Source organism: Natrix helvetica, assembly GCF_964273705.1.
Source record: "Natrix helvetica genome assembly, chromosome: 4".
Lineage (NCBI taxonomy): Eukaryota > Metazoa > Chordata > Lepidosauria > Squamata > Natricidae > Natrix > Natrix helvetica.
Genome location: NC_138550.1, coordinates 153,326,776 through 153,344,809, shown reverse-complemented (window position 1 = coordinate 153,344,809; position 18,034 = coordinate 153,326,776). Strand labels below are relative to the sequence as shown.

Sequence of the window (18,034 nt, the reverse complement as noted above, 5' to 3'; positions counted from 1 at the left end):
AGCCAGCACTCCACACACACACACACCAAGATTTATAGAAAGAGAGCAGCTCTGACCATGCTTTAAGCACAAAACCCAGCCTGAAGATGGTGAGTGAGACCTCGCCAAAATGTTGCCAAGACAATCTCAATCTTACATGGAAAAAGACCCAAATACAACAAGACCAGCATACACACACACACACACACACACACACACACACATTTTGCTTCAAATGGTTTTTCAGAGTCAGCATATTGCCTCCAGCAATCTGGGTCCTCATTTTACTGACTTTGGAAGGATGGAAGGATGAGTCAACCTTGAGCCAGTGAGACTTGAACTGCCGAATTGCTGACAACCAGCAGTCAGCAGAATTAGCTGCCAATACTGCATTCTAACCACTACGCCACCATGGCCCTGTTAGCAACTTAATTCCGTGTCCATCTGGAATTCTCGTAGTTTCATCTCAGCAATGCTTCTTGGTCTATTATCATGATGGCGAACCTGTGGCACGCCTGCCAGAGGTGGAACGCAGTGCCCTCTCTGATGGCATGCGAGCAATTACCCAAGTTCAATTCTGCCACACATGCGTGCATGCCTCCCACAAGCCAGTTGGTCTTTGGATCTCTGCCACGTGTGCGGGGGGGCATGTGCTCATGTGCGGGGCTGCGCACATATTGCATTTTGAAGGTTCAGATGTGCGCACAGGCATTCACGCGCATTTTGGGCTCTCGGTCCAGAAAAGGTTAGCCATCACTGATCTATTGGGAAAGAAACAAGGTCTTGGGCCAAATGGCCAAATGTAACATACAGATATACATAGAGATATATACCCAAGTATTCACAAGTGTACTAGTGTAGGTGTGGATGTTTATGTACACTTGTGAATACTTGGATATCTACATCTAACTTTTGTATTAATTCCTATTATATTCTGAGCTTCAGCCAAGCTCTTTTTTTTTTCCAATACAAGAATTTTCTTTCTGCCTGACACTTCAGAACTGCTACACCAAAAGCTGAAGAAAAAAGGCTGCTGGGATGAAGAGATGGGGGGGGGGAGGGGGCAGGTAGCTGGAGATCAGGGGATCCAATGTAGAAAACCAATTTTTACAAGTGGGATGAGTATTGATTTCTCTCACCTCTTCCCGTAAAGAGATGGTGAGAATGGGCAACCATTTATATAACATGGCAATATATTGGAAATACATTATTAATGGCATCTGTGGAAAAGCTTTGAGTGTTTATTGTCTCCTTCAATTTCAGTGTGATTTTCCCTCTCTGTGTGTCTCTCTTACTTCTCCCTCCCTTAAAAAAAAATAGCAAGTTGTCCTTTATTACTTTAGAAATAGCACATGGAGTCCTCTTTGAAGACCCAAGACTTTGAAGACCCAAAAGAGCCAGGGTGGTGTAGAGGTTAAGGCTTCAGGCTAAAAAAAAACAGGAGATTGTGAATTCTAGTCCCACTTTAGGGATGAAAGCTAGCTGGGTGACTTTGGGTCAGTCACTCCCTATCAGACCAAAAGAATTATTGTTGTAGGGAAAATAGAAAGAAAAAGGGGTATTAGATACATATGTTCGCAGCCTTAAGATATTTATAAAAACATAATGAAGGTGAAATGCAAATAAATAAATACCGTATTTTTGGAGTATAAGACGCACTTTTTCCCCCCTAAAAAAGGGTGAAAATTTGGCTGCGTGATGTACATTGAATGTAGTCCCGCCCACCCACCTGGCTTCTGCCTCCGAGCAATTTGCCTCCTTTGAATGTCCAGCAAATTGTTAGAGGATGCGGCTATATGTTTAGCTACGTCTCTTTCTTCTCTCAACTTCTGTTGAAGCTCCATGTTCCCTTGAATACAACTGTATTTCTCTGCTATCCAAAACAGAATTAAAAATAAAATACAGAGGTTACTGTAATTCAGTGCTTGGTTCAGAAGTCTCTGTACATGTCCCAAAATATCTCCTTACCACCTGGATCATAACAGAGCTTTGTCCAACCAGTATCTTATTTTCCACATGGATCAACCAACTATTGTGAATCTGGAAATTCTGTGTAGGTTCTAATTTGACATCCTTGTTTTCTAGTAATGGGCTAACACTTAAATTATACTAAGCCTTAGCCAGGTTAAAATCTAATTTATTTTGTATCACATGCGGTGTATCTGAATCACTTTATACAACCACACACACCCTCCTTTTTTTTTTTTTTTTGCTTTTGGTTAGTTTTATTATTGTACAAAAGTAAGAGATCAAAAATAGAGACATAAAATGTAAGACTATAGTATAATAAAAATACATTGTAAAAAGAATGTCTTTTTTCCCAACCATTCTGCTAGTTAGATATACTTTAAAGTTTTACAGTTATTGCTTATATCTATTAAAGCCATTTTTCAGCTGTTTTTTTTTAATACATTTCTCTCATTTTCTCAAAACCATATTCTGAATGTGTCAACTTGCCTTGCTGTGTAATATGTTGCATGAAAGATCCCATGCTTGCTTGGATTTAGTTAGACTTCTATTATGTCTATTTCTCCATTGTTGTGTATTGTCTCATTTTGGTCTGTCAATCTTGGATCAATGGCAAGATTTCTCTCTTTTTTAAAAATACAGTGTTTCCCAAAAAATAAGACAGGGTCTTATTTTTTTTGACCCCAAAATAAGTGCTTGATCTTATTTTCGGGGAGGTCTTATTATTTTTGAGGTGCAGGAGGAGGTGAGCATGGTCACCTCATGGCTGCTGCTGTGTTGCAATATTTTCAGGGAGGTCTTATTTTCAGGGGAAGGCTTGTTTTAGCGCATGCGCTCAAAAGTCCGATTGGGCTTATTATCCTGGGAGGTCTTGTTTTCAGGGAAACAGGATAACACCATCTAAGCTAGTGACCAATACTACATCCTGCAAATTTCACACAAGATCATCAGTAAGGAAACCTGATTTAAATTATCCTCTCCAATCTTATGTCCTATGGAAGTTTGTTTAGTTGAAGCTCCCAGAAATCCTGGTGAACTTGAACAATAAATTATGAGGGTTATCACCCTAAGATGTCTTCTACTACTTACCTATCCATCTAAATAGTAATTTTCCAGCTTTCAAATATGAGTGATAAAACAGAAAACCCTCAAATGCTTCTTCATTTTTTACCTTTAATTAAGGTTTTAGCTTTTCACTCCTAACGAAATGAAATATTAAGCTGTCCTGCACAGTGGGGGGGAAATGTCTCTGTGACTCATAATTAAAAATCCATGTGGATTTAAGGAGGAGTGTTGGCAGTCTTAAGAGAGTAGCAGGTTGGCTAACTTTCTCACCCACCCCCATCTTCCAACCCAATTATTCCATATTTGGTTCTATACATCAGCCTCAATGAAAAATGGTTAAAGCAAAATTAGGAAACTTGTATGTGGCATTAAACTTGTGGTTTAAAATCTATTGCCAGGGTCTCCAAACTTGGCAACTTTTAAAGACTTTTGGACTTCAGGGCATCTTCCATGGCTCCTGTAGTTAGCCGTAGCTTCATGGTAGAACATAGGGATTGAATGCAGAAGATTCCACATTCAAACTTTCAACATGTCCAGTTGAAACACTCAGGAGCAAGTGATGGGTAGACCTTTGCTGGTGGTTCTAGAAGATTAGTAAAGACCAATTTCCTTTCTTATCACCTCTGTGGAAGAAACACCTCGTACAATAAATTAGGCTGGAGCAGAATTTGATGTTGACAAGGGTTTGCAACCGGATTCCCATTTCCCCATTACATTTCAGCTGTCTAATGATATTGCCATATGCCAGCCTGAAAAATTTCTAGCATACTTTCTAGAGTTGTGTCTAGTTGGGTCATGGTGATGCCAAAGTATTCATAATTGGTTCCTTGGCATTCCTTGTTCGTTTGTTTGTTTAACCTTTGATTCATTGTTGACTCTTGGTGATTGCCTGGAGCCATTTTCCTGGCAAGGTGGGTGGGGTGGAGTGGGGTTTCAGAAGTGGGTTTGCCATTGTCTGCTTCCTAGGGCGGAGAGGCCCAAAGCTATTCAACTGACTTGGTGCCTAAGGCAGGCTAGAATTCAGTTTCTCATTTTCTTAAGTGCCTTAACCACTATACCAAACTGGCTCTTGTTCGTTTATTAACCAGAATTTTAATGACGAATTGCTAGTTTATGATCACTTTATTGAGAATCTGTATGCCCCACACACTAGAACCCGAACAATGGAGAAAAGACTATTTATAAATGTACAAATTAAAGTCACAAGAACATTTTTTTTTTCATTTGTTATGATGATGTCTTCAGAAACCCCTGTAGGATCCTTTATCTGTATCTAACACTACTTTTCCTTCCTTAATTTAGCTTTAATCTTTTCAAGAAAACAGATATCGGGCTTTTATATAAAGGATGTTAAGGTGTCTGCTGATGTTCTGATGTATTAATAATTTGTGATCCAAGCTCTGGCAGGAATAATTGTTTTGCCTGAACTGTAAGCATTTCATGTTCTTTGAACAATTTGAAGGAAGAGAATGAGTCATAACTTAACTGGAAGCACCCTTCAAAGATCCTAATCTTTATGGAAGAGATGCTTTGAACCTCTAGTTTCACAATAGGGCTGGACTGCATCATGGTATTTATAGTATGGATTGAACTCAAATGTTTGATTCAGTTCAAAAATTCAGTTTGAAGACCTCATTTGCGCTGCTTGAATCTTCAGCTCAAATATTCCCATAGCCGTAGTAGGATATAAAATATTCATTATCTATCTTACACTAACTGAAGCCAAAGAGAAAGGATTACAAATAAGAGCGTTGTCGGGGTTCCAAATAGCATCCAAAATTAAATCAGAATCTGAGGCAAAGGATTCCTCAAAGTCCCAATTTATTAAAAGAGCCATGTTGGCATATCTGGAAAAAGCCGAATCTTAAAACTTCCAGGTTTTCCCACCCAGTTGAAAGTTCAAGATCCTGCCCCCACACCCACAAGTCCATCACATGGTCCAATCTTCCACTGCCATGCTGGCAGCTTCCACCCATCCAGTTCCGGCCAGATGCAGAGACAAAGATGACCTTGACTTTCTAATAAGAATGTTATTATGGCTACCTATCACCCAACTCCGTAAAATCCCCCTTCCCATTTTCCCACAATAGAAAATAGACAGTAGAAAGGGTGGCAGGCCTGAAGTCCAAAAGAAAAGATGGCTTGCAGGCATGACAGGCGTGAGGAATTAATAATTTTGGAACATCTGTCTTTGGAAAACATCATTTTTATCTTGATTTCCTCCATCCAGTAATAAAAAGAGACACTTCCTTTCTTCCCTGCAAAATGGACAGAGAATCACCTTCCTGGCTCACTTAATAAACAAGCAATTCCAATAGACACCCAGTTCTCCACTAGTTGTGAATGTCTACGGTGCCTGTGTCATGCCGGCAAAATGTTAATATGATTCTCTGGAGCTCTAGGCTCCTGTTAACGGAAAAAACATTAAAATGTGCATAATTACAGGGCAAAATGTCAAGTAGTCAGTTTAATTTACTGATGAATACAGAGAATTAATGTTTTGCAACAGTTCCAAGATTGCAAATTATGAATTAGTGAAAAGGTAATATTTTGTTTTGCTGACATTTTTGAGACTGTTTGATTACCACTTGCCACATCCATTTGGTTTGTGTTTTGTTTTTTTTCCTTGCCTGCAGGTGGATTTTGCCTTCACTGTCTGGCAGAGTTTCCCTGAGAGGATTGTGGGTTATCCTGCCCGCAGCCATTTTTGGGATAACACAAAGGAGAGGTGGGGCTACACATCGAAATGGACGAATGACTATTCCATGGTATTGAGTGGAGCTGCTATTTACCACAAGTAAGACTATTATGGGTATTTAAAGACTGTTTTAAGAGGTGAGAGGAATAGAGTGAATAGAATAGAATAGAATAGAATAGAATAGAATAGAATAGAATAGAATAGAATAGAATAGAATAGAATAGAATAGAATAGAACAGAACCTTGGTGGTTTTCTAGTCCAGCCCCCTGCTCAAGCAGGAGATTCTATGCCATTTCAGACAAGTGATTGATTCTAGTCCCTTCTTAAAAACCTCCAGTGATAAAGCACCCACGATTTCTGAAGTCAAGCTTGTTTCACTGGTTAATTGTCCTCACTGTCAGGAAATGTCTCCTTAATTCCAGATTGCTTCTCTCTTTGATTAGTTTCCAACCATTGTTTCTTGACAACCCTGCTCTTCCCTCTTCTATCATTTTATTCCTCCTGGTGTAGATCTCCAAAGGAGAGTATTTATTTACTGAAAAATTCTCTTTTGTCCATCTATTCCGTGTTGAGTTAAATCATAGACATACAACGATCCTGGGTTATATCTTATTACTTTTTTTCATATTTTTTTCTCTGCCTCCCTTAATTTTTGGTTTTGTGAAGCAGATTTTGTTAAAACATCAAGGGCGATTCCTAAAGGATTAAAGTCTGAGTCTCTCTTCTGCAGATAATGACTTTGATTCTTGGTTTGAAGATCTGATAGTCATTAGTGTGTTTTTCTCAATTTCTTTCAAGTCACTTGCACTCTAAAAAAAGCAATTTGATTTGAATGCTCTCTCTTAAGGGCAATAGCAGACTTCAAAAAAGCTCCTAAAGTCTTCAAAAGGATTTTGCCCAAATTTTCTTTGGCATCAAGGGAGAATGAACATGTCCTAAGCAAGTTGAGGTTTAAGTTGATTGACCATCTTGATTCAGTCAAATTGGACATTGGCGTAACGTTTATAATTCATCTCAGTTTGTGAGTCTTCATGTTTGCTTGTTGGGCTCATAAGGACGAGAAAAGCAAAGAAAGGCTTCTGTCTTTCCCTGCAGGAAAGTTGTTGACATTGTGGGTTTTTTCCCTCCTTTGAAAAATAAAAACATATCACTGCAAAGGAATGGTCATCTGGTTTCCTTAGGGAGATGGTCAAACAGTCCGGTTCTGATTGAACTAAAAGTTTAACTGACCTCTCTCTCTTCCACGGTCCACCAGCATTGCAACTCTTCTTCAGATTTCTTAGAATGAGTGATAGATTTCCAGAAACGGCTAAATAACATTAACAAAAGAGATAAAGTAAATTTGTGTAAATTTACTTTATTTACATAAATAAATAGCCTTTGCCCCACTATGTCAGCATCTCCTGTTTCTCAAGTTTTTCAAGAAAGTTTGAATTCTGGACTTCCCTTGTCATCAGAAGCTGATACCATCAATAATTCATTTTAGACACTTTTTTTAAGCAGGTGAATTCCGACTTACCGTATTTTTCAGAGTATAAGACGCAGCTTCCCCCCCCTCCCCCAAAAAAGAGGGTGAAAATCTGGGTGCGTCTTATACACTGAATACAGCATTTTTGGCCTACCGAAACCCCACCCCCTTTGCAAAAATGGGCGTGCAGAGGCTTTGGGAAGCTTGCAAAGTGGTCCTGGGGGCTGGAGAGGGCAAAAATGAGCAAAAAACGGGTCGTTTTTTGCTCATGGGAGGGGCATCAAAAATGAGGTGTGCAGAGGGTTTGGGAGGCCTGCAGTGTGCAAAAACTTTTTTTTCTAATTTACCTCCTCAAAATCATGGTGCTTCTTATACTCCGGTGCATCTTACAGTCCAAAAAATATGGTAGTACCAAAGCTCCTGTCATCTCCCAACCAGGCTGGTATGGTCTGGAGTAAGTAGATCATTGCTCATTGGTGCAACATCTGTCCTCTTTCTCCATTTGGACTCCTTCCTCTCTGTTTGAGGTTTATAGGTTGCCCATTTCTGCTTTAGGGACTTCTTCTTTGGACCATTCCCTGGATTGTGAAATGGCTCTCCAACCTCTTGAGCTGATGGACAGGTGTGGCATTATAAGAACTTCTCATAGACACTCCAACAAATGGCTGCTTGGCCATTTCAAAATGGGCATGGGAGACTGAATAATGTGTAAAGTATGGATTTACCTGCTTTATGGTACCCATCCTGAGTTGCTGCATCCTCAAGATGCCCCTTTCTAACCCGGCATGCCCTTATCTTCGGTGGAGGCAGGTGAAAACATTCAAATCCAAGACCCTCATCTCCAGACATTCCCCGTGTTTATTTTATAAAAGACATCTGAGACCCGTTTAAGACCCAGTGGCACTCTTGGAAATACTGATTATGCTGGAGGATAATTGCTTTGCTTTGCATCATGCCCCCTTTTCGTTAACTTTAATTAAAATATGTAAGAAATGTTAAAAAGCCAAACGGAACAGGGAGTGTAGGAAGTCCCACGGAAGATGCCTTCAGGCATTTTGACACTGCTAGGATTATATAAGTACAGATTCTTCTGCTTCTAGTTTGAAGGGGGAAGCACAACTTAGGATAATAGGGCTGGAAGGGACCTTGGAGGTCTTCTAGTCCAACCCCCTGCCCAAGATAGGAATACTTATACTAATCCAGACAAATCTTTTCTTGAAAACCTCCAGCAATGGAGCACTCGGGGAAGCAAGCTGTTCCACTGATTAATCATTCTCACTGTCAAAAAATTCTTCCTTATTTCCAGGTTGCATCTCCCTCTGATAAGCTTCCCACCCATTGCTTCTTGCTCTGCCCTCAGGTGCTATGAAGAATAAATTGATGCCGTCTTCCCTGTGACAGCTCTTCAAGTATTGGGAGATTTTTGTCATGTCTCCTCTAAACCTTCTCTTCATTAGACTAAACATAGTTCTCTTCACTATTCATTATATGATTTAGCCTCCAGAACCCTTATCATATGTGGGAGGTGGTGGCTCAGTGGCTAAGAGGCTGAGCTTGTCGATCAGAAAGGTCGGCAGTTTGGTGGTTTGAATCCCTAGTGCCGCTTAACAGAATGAGCTCCCGTTACTTGTCCCAGCTTCTGCCAACCTAGCAATTCGAAAGCATGCAAGTAGAAAAATAAGGATCACTTTGGTGGGAAGGTAACAGCATTCCGTGCGCCTTTGATGTTTGGTCATGCCGACCACATAACCACAGAGACATTTTCAGTCAGTGTTGGCTCTTCGACTTTGAAACAGAGATGAGCACCGCCCCCTAGAGTCGGGAACAACTAGCACATATGTGTGAGAAGAACCTTTACCTAAACCTTATCATCTTTGTTGCTCTTTTCTGCTCCTTCTAGGGCTTTAGCGTCTTTTCTTGTTTTTTATTGCGATGACCAGAACTGGATGCAATATTAGTATACTTGTTTTAAAAGTCTGCAGTGCATAAGATATACTGTAGACAGTTTGTCAACTCCACTATTGTCTGAATTTCTAGGAATAGCCAACACGTTTGCTGAATAGACTTACAATCAGTACTAATGTGACAGCTGCCTACATTTCTAAATCAGTTGCAACCTTATAGTTCCTGGATGCATTTGGAAAAGCCATTTAATCCAATTTGGTGGCTATCGGAAAGTTACCCTGAAGTTCTGGTGCCTTATTCCAAGTAAATGTGTATGTATAATTCTCATTGAAGGCCCTCAATTTTTGTATTGCAGATATTATCACTACCTGTACACTCATTACCTGCCTGCTAGTCTGAAGAACGTGGTGGACCAACTAGCCAATTGTGAAGACATTTTAATGAACTTTTTGGTGTCCGCTGTGACAAAATTGCCTCCCATCAAAGTAACACAGAAGAAACAGTACAAGGAAACCATGATGGGACAGGTATGTGCAGAAAGTCTACTTCAACCTTCTTGGAAGGGATTTGTAACTATTGTTTTATGGTGGGGGTGTCATCATAACTTCAATGTGACTGGTTGTAAGTCAAGGATTATCATAATTGCATACACCTTTCTGAAAGTGGGATCATCTGTAAATAAGACCACAAAAAAATTATGTCCACAAGAAACCTTAGGGTACCTGCCAGAATCCCAACTAATGTATTCTTGCCACAAAGCCCAACTGATAGATGTATGATATCTATTCTTAATCTATACCAATGAGAGTTCACTTATAAATCTATATACTGTATATAAAAGCCAAATACCAGTCACTCCTCACGAAATCTCCAGAACCGTAAAGCCTACAAACTTGGAAATTTGGCACATATGTTGGCTTCTAGGTGCTCGCTAAGAAAGGATTTTTCAAAATGACCATCAGATCATCAGTGTTTCTTACACAATAATTAACACATTCTGATCCTAAGGAGTTTTACTCCCCCTCCCCACCTGAAAATAACTCTGTTTCAACTGCCAGTTGCCTCACATTCCGTTACCTCAGTTCAAACTGGCAGACGTTTCACTTCTTCACTCGGGAGCAGTTTGGGGCTCCTTACAGTATTAAACATCGGTACCTCACCAAAATGTCTATGCCTTCCAACTACTTCCGGACTCAAGGGAATCCTTGTGTGTTTCAGTCACCAACCACCACTGAGCCAACAGATTGAACCAGAGTGAGCCGGATTTCTCCTGCATTGCCCAATCACATAGTTTCGTCACCAGTGGCGTAGCGTGGGGGGTGCAGGGGGGGCCGGCCGCACCGGGCGCAACGTCTGGGGGGGCGCCCTGACTCGCCCCGCGCCACCCTTTGCCGGACTGTGGCCACCTCTTTCTGCGCCCGGCTCGGCCCGCAAACTAAGCTCCCCGGCCCCGGCCCGCCCAGGCCCCTCCTGCGCACCGCCTACCTCCCAGCGGAGCCGGCAAGACCTGCCGCGCCGCCCCCGCGGGAGCCGAAGGAGAGCGGCGCTGCGCTCCGTCTGCCCGCCGCTGCAACGCCACCGCGTCCTCCCGCTCCGCCTGGAGCGCCCCAGGGAGCCGGCACCTTCCTGAAGCCCCCGGTGCGCCTCCCACCCCCGCGGCACCTGCTTCCCTTCAGTCGAGCCTTTTCCCGCTGCCCTTCGAGTTCCTTTTCGGGAGGAAGGCAGGAGGCCAGCATGGAGAGCCTCACTTGACTGATGCCGACCCAGGGGCAGCTGCAGTCGGGCCGCCCTTGGGTTAGGGGGCGCAAATTACTTGCCTTGCCCCGGGTGCTGACAACCTACGCTACGCCACTGTTCGTCACAAAGGACGGGTATGCAGCTAGTCTAAAATAAAGCACTATGTCCCAAAGATGCTTTTTCAAGAGGCAACTAGACTTTCTTGTTTTTCTTTGAAGACGTTTCGCTTCTCATTCAGGAAGCTTCTTCAGCTCTTGACTGGATGGAGGGGGAGGGAAGGATTTCATTCCTTCATAATTCATAATCCTTCCACGCCCTTCCATCCAGTCAGAACTGAAGAAGCTTCCTGAATGAGAAGCGAAACGTCTTCAAAGAAAAACCAGAAAGTCCAGTTGCCTCTTGAAAAAGCATCTTTGGGACAACCACGACCTGGATGTCTGAGAATCTCCATAGACGTACAGCGCTGTGTCTTTTTAAAAATGCTATAAAAATCCTACAAGCGAATGGATATAATAAACATAAAACTTGGTGTTATTCCAAAATAGTCTGCCATCATGATTTGAAAGGAGAAATGTTCACAAAAGGAGCCGCAACAGATGTGAATTTTCTATTTTCGAAATAATTATTTAAAATCAGTTCTTGTAAAAACATGCAGGGGGGGGGAGCGGAAAGCTTCAGAATTTTTCTCTGCCCCATTAGGAGGCTTATGTTAATTTGGGGGGTGAAGTGTATGGTCTGTGGTTGATGACTATTTTTTTTCTTTTTGCTTACATTTAAGAGTCTATGGAGAGATTCTCAGACAACCAAGTCATGGTTGTCCCAAAGGTGCTTCTTTCAAGAATGAGAAGTAAAATGTCTTCAAAGAAAAAGCAGAAAGCCCAGTTGCCTCTTGAAAAGGGGCTTAAATTTAAGAATTCTCCCTGCAGATGCCATACATATGAAAAGCTAGCCAATTGCAATAATTAGGATTTTTGCTTGAGAACGGGGCAAGTTCAGCTAGAATTATTATTTTTAAATTACTTTTCTGGATTTTTTTTTTTGAGATTGTGGAAATTTGGCAAAATTGTTCTAGAATAGCCATTTCTGTAAATATTTATCACTGTAATCCTTAAATGGCCTCAATTCGCAATTTTAAGCCACCATTGGAATTATACTAAAGATGAGACCTTGTAGGTTTCACTCTTGACCATTAATCTAATCCAGTTTCAAGCAGGCAAACTGAGGCATTTGCCTCTTTTTAAAACGTAAATTGTAATTAATCTGAAACATGAAAATAGAGATGCAGTTTGAAGTCAGCTTGTTAATGCTAACCCTGGTAAGTAGAATGATGAGGTCTCCTTGTCACATGGCAGGACAAAACTGTAGTTCACAAACCACAAGTAGTCAGTTCAAATGTCGTTGACCCAGATCTCCCAAGAACAGAGCAGAAAGTTGTAGTTCAGGGATATCCAGTAGCAATTATTGTCTGTGTTTAACCCAGATTCACCATACAGATAGTTCTCGCTTAACAAACATGAGGGATTGTAAGTGCATTTGCATTGTAAGTGCAATGCAAATCTGACTGTACAGTGTAACTCTCAATGTTTGTTTTTACAGTGGCTGTAAAGCAAGTCACTTTGGCCATTAAGCAAATCACATGGTTATTAAGCAAAAACATTCTCCTAAAAATCAGCAAAAAATATATATTAACAAAATCACAATCACACAAACATGGGGCCCTGAAACCAGTTGTAAATGCAAGTTGACTGCCAAGTACCTAAAATACAATCACATGACCATGGAGGGGTTTGCAGTAGTCATCACTTCAAGGACAGGTCATAACTTGGAATGGTCATTAAATGACCAGTTGTTAAGTGAGAACTGCCTGTAATTCATCCTGATCATGCTGCATTGTGATTTAGAATAATTTTTTAAATTAAAAATGCATACAACTCTGGATGATTCCCAAGCAAAAACATTAAAAACTAGGGGGGGAAATACAAAAATAAAAGAATAAAAGAGTAGTTGTCGTCTTACGACAACAATTGAGCCCAAAATTTCCATTATGAGCCACGGTGGTTAAAGTGCAGTTACTGGAGGCTACTTCTGCTGACTACCTGCAATTTGGCAGTTCAAATCTCACCAGGCTCAAGGTTGACCCAGCCTCCCATCCTTCTGAGGTGGGTAAAATGAGGAGCCAGATTGTTGGGGGAAAATAAATAAACCGCTTAGAGAGGGCTGTGGAGCACTGTGAAGCGGTATATAAGTCTAAGTGCTATTGCCGTTGCTAAACGAGACAAGATGATAAATGAGTTTTGCCTCATTTTACGACCTTTCCTGCCACCATTGTTAAGTGAACCCCTCCGGTCATTAAGCTAGGTTATTAAGTGAATCTGGCTTCCCCATTGACTTTACTTGTCAGAACGTCACAAAAGGTGAACACGTGACACTACATGCCATAATTTTGATGGCGTGACCATGGGGATGCTGCAACGGTTGTAAGAATGGTCATGAGTCACTGTTTTCAGTGCCATTGTAACTTCAAATGGCATTAAACGAATGGTTGTAAGTCAAGGACCACCTGATTTCCAAGGGTAAGAAGCGGACAAGAATGAAGAAGGAACAAGCCCATGCAATCATTTGCGAAAGTTCTGGATGAAGAACTTTAAAACACAAGGAGGAGGGGGAGGCATCTGGATCTGAGGAAGGGAGGACAGGGACCTCTTTCCAGAGGGCAGGGGCTGCTGCAGAGATCATTGGCATTGTTTAATTGAAGGAATCTAGCATACCAACCAGCCTGACAGATATTACGGAATCATATGGAAATGCTCTTACTAATTCCACACTTCAGATATAAATGGAAAGCACATATGTTGTTCTGAGAGTGAAAAGGAAATAAAACTATTAATGGAAGAAGGCTCAAATGAAGTAACCACACTCGTGTTGCTGGCACAGGAAGCGTACCAGCTAATAGGATTATCTTTTAAACAAGTGGCCGTTTGTCATTTAAGACTCTTCTCTGTGTTATCGGGGAACCCCTAAAAACTCCTCTCAGCATATCATTCTGCTTCTTCTGTCTAACAGAGCACTAATAAATTAATGCAGCATTTCTCAACCTCAGCAACTTCAAGATGTGTGGAACTTCAATTCCCAGAATTCTCCAGTTGCTGAAGTTGAGGAAAACTGAATTAAGATGCTAAATCATCTCTGTTTTCCTTCTCCCTAATCCCACTGACTAAGATGTAATCTATATAAAGCTACAGGACAGCTTCAGGTGCCTTAAAGTTGACATGAAATCAACTTTGAAGGAGCCAGGTTAATCTCCAAAACAGAACACCTCCACAAGAGAATAATCATGGAAGCCATTGAAATAGAGAAACACCCCCACAGCATGAACAAATGTGATGATACCTCCCGCCTACCAAACATCTGGAAACCAGCCCTAGCCAACAAACGAACACCACCCCACCACCCAAGCCGTTACAATACAAAACAACAATGCACACACAGCCTGCACCAATCAGCACCAATCTACCAATCATGATACAACCACACAACCAATCATTCCACTTACTGAAACAAAGCCAGCACCCCATCCCCTCCCACTAAGACTTACAGAAAGACGGCAGCTCCGTTCCCATTTTAAGCCCACGCTTGAAGATGGCAGGTGAGATCCTGCCGAAACGTTGCAAAGACAATCTCAACCTTACGCGGGAAATGACCCGAATACAACAAAACCAGCATATATATACACATACACACACACACACACACACACACACACACACACACACACACACACACACATATATATATATATATATATATATATATATATATATATATATATATATATATATATATATATATATATATATATATATATATAAACAGGTGTGTGTATGTGTGTGTATATACCAGCATAACTCTGGACCACGTCGAGCAATTTCAACAAAACTTGGTACACTGATAACTTACTCTCTGGAAATAAATACTGTTGGGGTAAGACACCCCTCGGAGTGTGTGTTCTGCTAAGATACAGCCTGTTGTACCTTACAATGACTTCTGCCGTACTGCTGTAAAATGGCTTCTACTGTACAGAGCGCACTGGAGTTGCCATGGTAACGGCTTCACAGTGGTCCACAAAGGGGCTCCCTCTAGTAAGGGGGAAAATCCAACATTAGAAATTATGTTTGGTCCGGACATTTTCCCCCTGTAAATAAATACCGGGCAAAACGGGCCATTTTTGCTCGTTTTTGCCCCCCAACCCCACCCTCAGGAGCACTCTACAAACCTCCCAAAGCCTATGCATGCCCAGGTTTTTGCAAAAAATGTGGCGTGCAGAGAGTTTGGGAGGCCTGCAGAGTGCTAAAATTTTTTTTTGTTATTTACTTCTTCCAACCCTTGGCGCGTCTTATACGCCGAAAAATATTTGTGAATACAACCACTGTGGGTTGGATAGCCGTTCATTCTCTCTGTTTTGGTCTACTCTGGCTTTTGGCATGGTTAAACCAAACTGTTGTTTATCGTAATGTGCTACCCCTGCCTGTGAGGGAAACAATAACAGATGGATAATACATTATCCTGAATTCAATAGAATTTGGCTTGTTCTCCAATCCCTGAATTTCAGAGTTACCTTTCTGACATTTTATGCTCCTGAAACAGAGTTCAAGCTAGCAAGAGAACAGCATTGTTCAGTTTGTGTTCCAAGTGTCTAATCCCTCAGAAATGAGGATTTCTAACTTCTAATTTCAGAAGCTCTCTGCTCACCCAAGGCAAGACAGCAACAATTTCCCGCTGAGCCATTGATTCCAAAGATTCAAATCAAGTGATTTTTTTACTGTCCTGAAGCTAAGCACAGGCAATGTGTCTGTCAGCAAAACAGGACCAGTTTTATTACTGCCAATATAATGCATCAAACTAATATTAAATGCAGATCCAACTTCGTCGCCCCGAGTCCCTTTGTGGAGAGGGGGCGACTGATAAATCGAAATAAATAAATAAATAAATAAATAAACAATGCTCAGTGGTAAAATGGATACAATCTGGAATTTCTTTTGATTATAGAAGTTCACATTTTTAGGAGGACAAAGGTCTTGGTGCAGATGGCTCTGCCCCACACAAATGAGGAAGGAAGACATGTTGTCTTTCTTCTTAGAAGGACCAAGATTTCTTAGGATATTATTTTGTTAATGACCTTGATTCAGTTTTAGAGCGCTGTGGTGGCGCAGTGGTTAGAATGCAGTATTGCAGACTAATTCTGCCGACTGCCAGCAGTTTGATCCTGACCGGCTCAAGGTTGACTCAGCCTTCTTACCCTTCCGAGCTTGATAAAATTGGGGGCAAGACTGTTGGGCGCAATAGACTGACTCTATAAACCGCTTAGAGAGGGCTGTAAAAGCACTATGAAGTGGTATATAAGTGTAAGAGCTATTTAGAACTCACTTTTTTGTTGTTTACTGCCCCCCAAAAACAAAACAAAAATGTTCTGTGACAATGGTAGTTGGAGAAAACTTAAAAGATGATGTTCTGGATTTATATTTAGCCTGGGATCCTAACATTTTTCACATGTTTAGACAAGAAAGGCACAGAGGCAAGACTATTATGATTAATTTCTGCATGTTATCCATCTCCCATTCCCAACTATTCTACTTGGCCAAGTAACTCTACAGACTGGTAACCCTTACAAGAAGCATTTCCTCTGAGATATTAAAGTAGAAAACAGATAAGTCCTTGGCTTACAACCATTTGTTTAGTGACCATTCAAAGTTACATCAGCACTGAAAATGTGACTTACACTGAAGCATCCCTATGGTCACATGATCAATTTTGACCTCTCCCTCATTCTGCTTCTCTCCTGTGTGTGTTTTGGGGGAGGGTAGAGGGGCAGTGAAGATTATGAAACTGAGGTAGGGATTGTTGTGGCCTGCCAGCAGAACTGGCAGCAGATTCGGACAGTGAGGAAGTTGGAGAGGGATGTGGGCCAGTCCTGGAGTCTGGGGAAGGCTCTGATGAGGGCTCCGTGTCGGAGGCAGAGAGTGGACCAGAGCCGTATGCCAGTTGATTAGCTGCCTTCAGAGTCAGACATCAGTGAGGCAGTCGAACAGCTGGAGCCTGTTCCAAGTATGCGCATGCACAGAGTTGCTAGACGAAGGGAACAGCTAAAGAACAGGGGTTGACTTGGGAGTAAGGCCATAGGTGGACGATGAAAGGCCCCTCCCAGAGGAAGTAAAAGAAGAGCGAAAGGGGAGTGGAGTTTGCAGGACACAATTAGTTTTCTTAATTGGTTCGTGACTCTCCGAGACTCCTTTCCCAGTTTTGCAGATATCGGGCCTGGAAGCTCTCCAAGCCAGACAAGGTCAGTGACTGTAAATCCTCCCTTGAAAGACTTTGCTGGATGTGATTGAGCAGAATTCATAGTCAATTAATAAAAGGGGTTTTTGTCAGGACCAAGAGTTTGCTTCATGCTCTTGGGAAGCCTCGGTCAGAACAGGGATGCTCTGGTTCTTCATAGTTCTAGAAATTTTTCCAGGTGAAAAGAAACGGACTATAAAAAAACTTTTTGGAGAATAAACTGGCTTGCGTTTTGTGTTTTGTTGCAGACTTCAAGAGCTTCTCGGTGGGCTGATCCAGATCATTTTGCTCAGAGGCAAAGCTGCATGAACACTTTTGCCAGCTGGTTTGGCTATATGCCGCTGATCCACTCTCAGATGAGGCTCGATCCTGTGCTCTTTAAAGATCAGGTCTCCATCCTGAGGAAGAAATATCGAGACATTGAACGACTTTGAGGAGCCCAGCTGAGGGGGGTGGGTGGGAGCGAGAACTGGATGTTTCCCCTCAGCCCAGCGCAGACCCACACAGATCCTCGAGTTCAGACTGCGCCAAGAGCAACTCAACCCCTCCCCAAAAATTGCGACATGCCAATGTAGTAGCCAAGTAGCTCTGGACCCAAAGGGAAACTGGGATTGCGCTGGACTGCTTTTGAAACACCCCTCAACAGGCTGCAAGTCCCTCAAGACTAGCTTGTGTACAGTTTCATTATGGAACATTAAATAATTATTTTTTGAAATGATTGCTATGCAGGTTTAAACTTTTTTAATGATAAAAAAAATCCCTATTAAAACAGAGTTCTTTCTTTAATCAACATTGTGTCGATTGTTGTGACTCTTTCAAGGGTTTTTCTAAATAATATTTCCATAAAAATGGGGACTGAGGCAATATGTTGTTCTTTTAA

The 18,034-nt window shown here is 41.6% G+C and overlaps 1 protein-coding gene across 1 annotated transcript in view; it reads left to right on the top strand.

Moving 5' to 3' along the window:
• The window catches only part of EXT1 (exostosin glycosyltransferase 1), a 333,345-nt gene extending 315,405 nt beyond the window's left edge, over positions 1-17,940 (top strand). Inside the window, exons 9-11 of the mRNA XM_081952824.1 lie at positions 5,649-5,809; positions 9,440-9,611; positions 17,403-17,940. Coding sequence (XP_081808950.1) covers positions 5,649-5,809; positions 9,440-9,611; positions 17,403-17,588 — 519 coding nt within the window. The 3' untranslated portion in view covers positions 17,589-17,940. The remainder of the gene's footprint in view (positions 1-5,648; positions 5,810-9,439; positions 9,612-17,402) is intronic.
• The last annotated feature ends 94 nt before the right edge of the window (positions 17,941-18,034 follow it).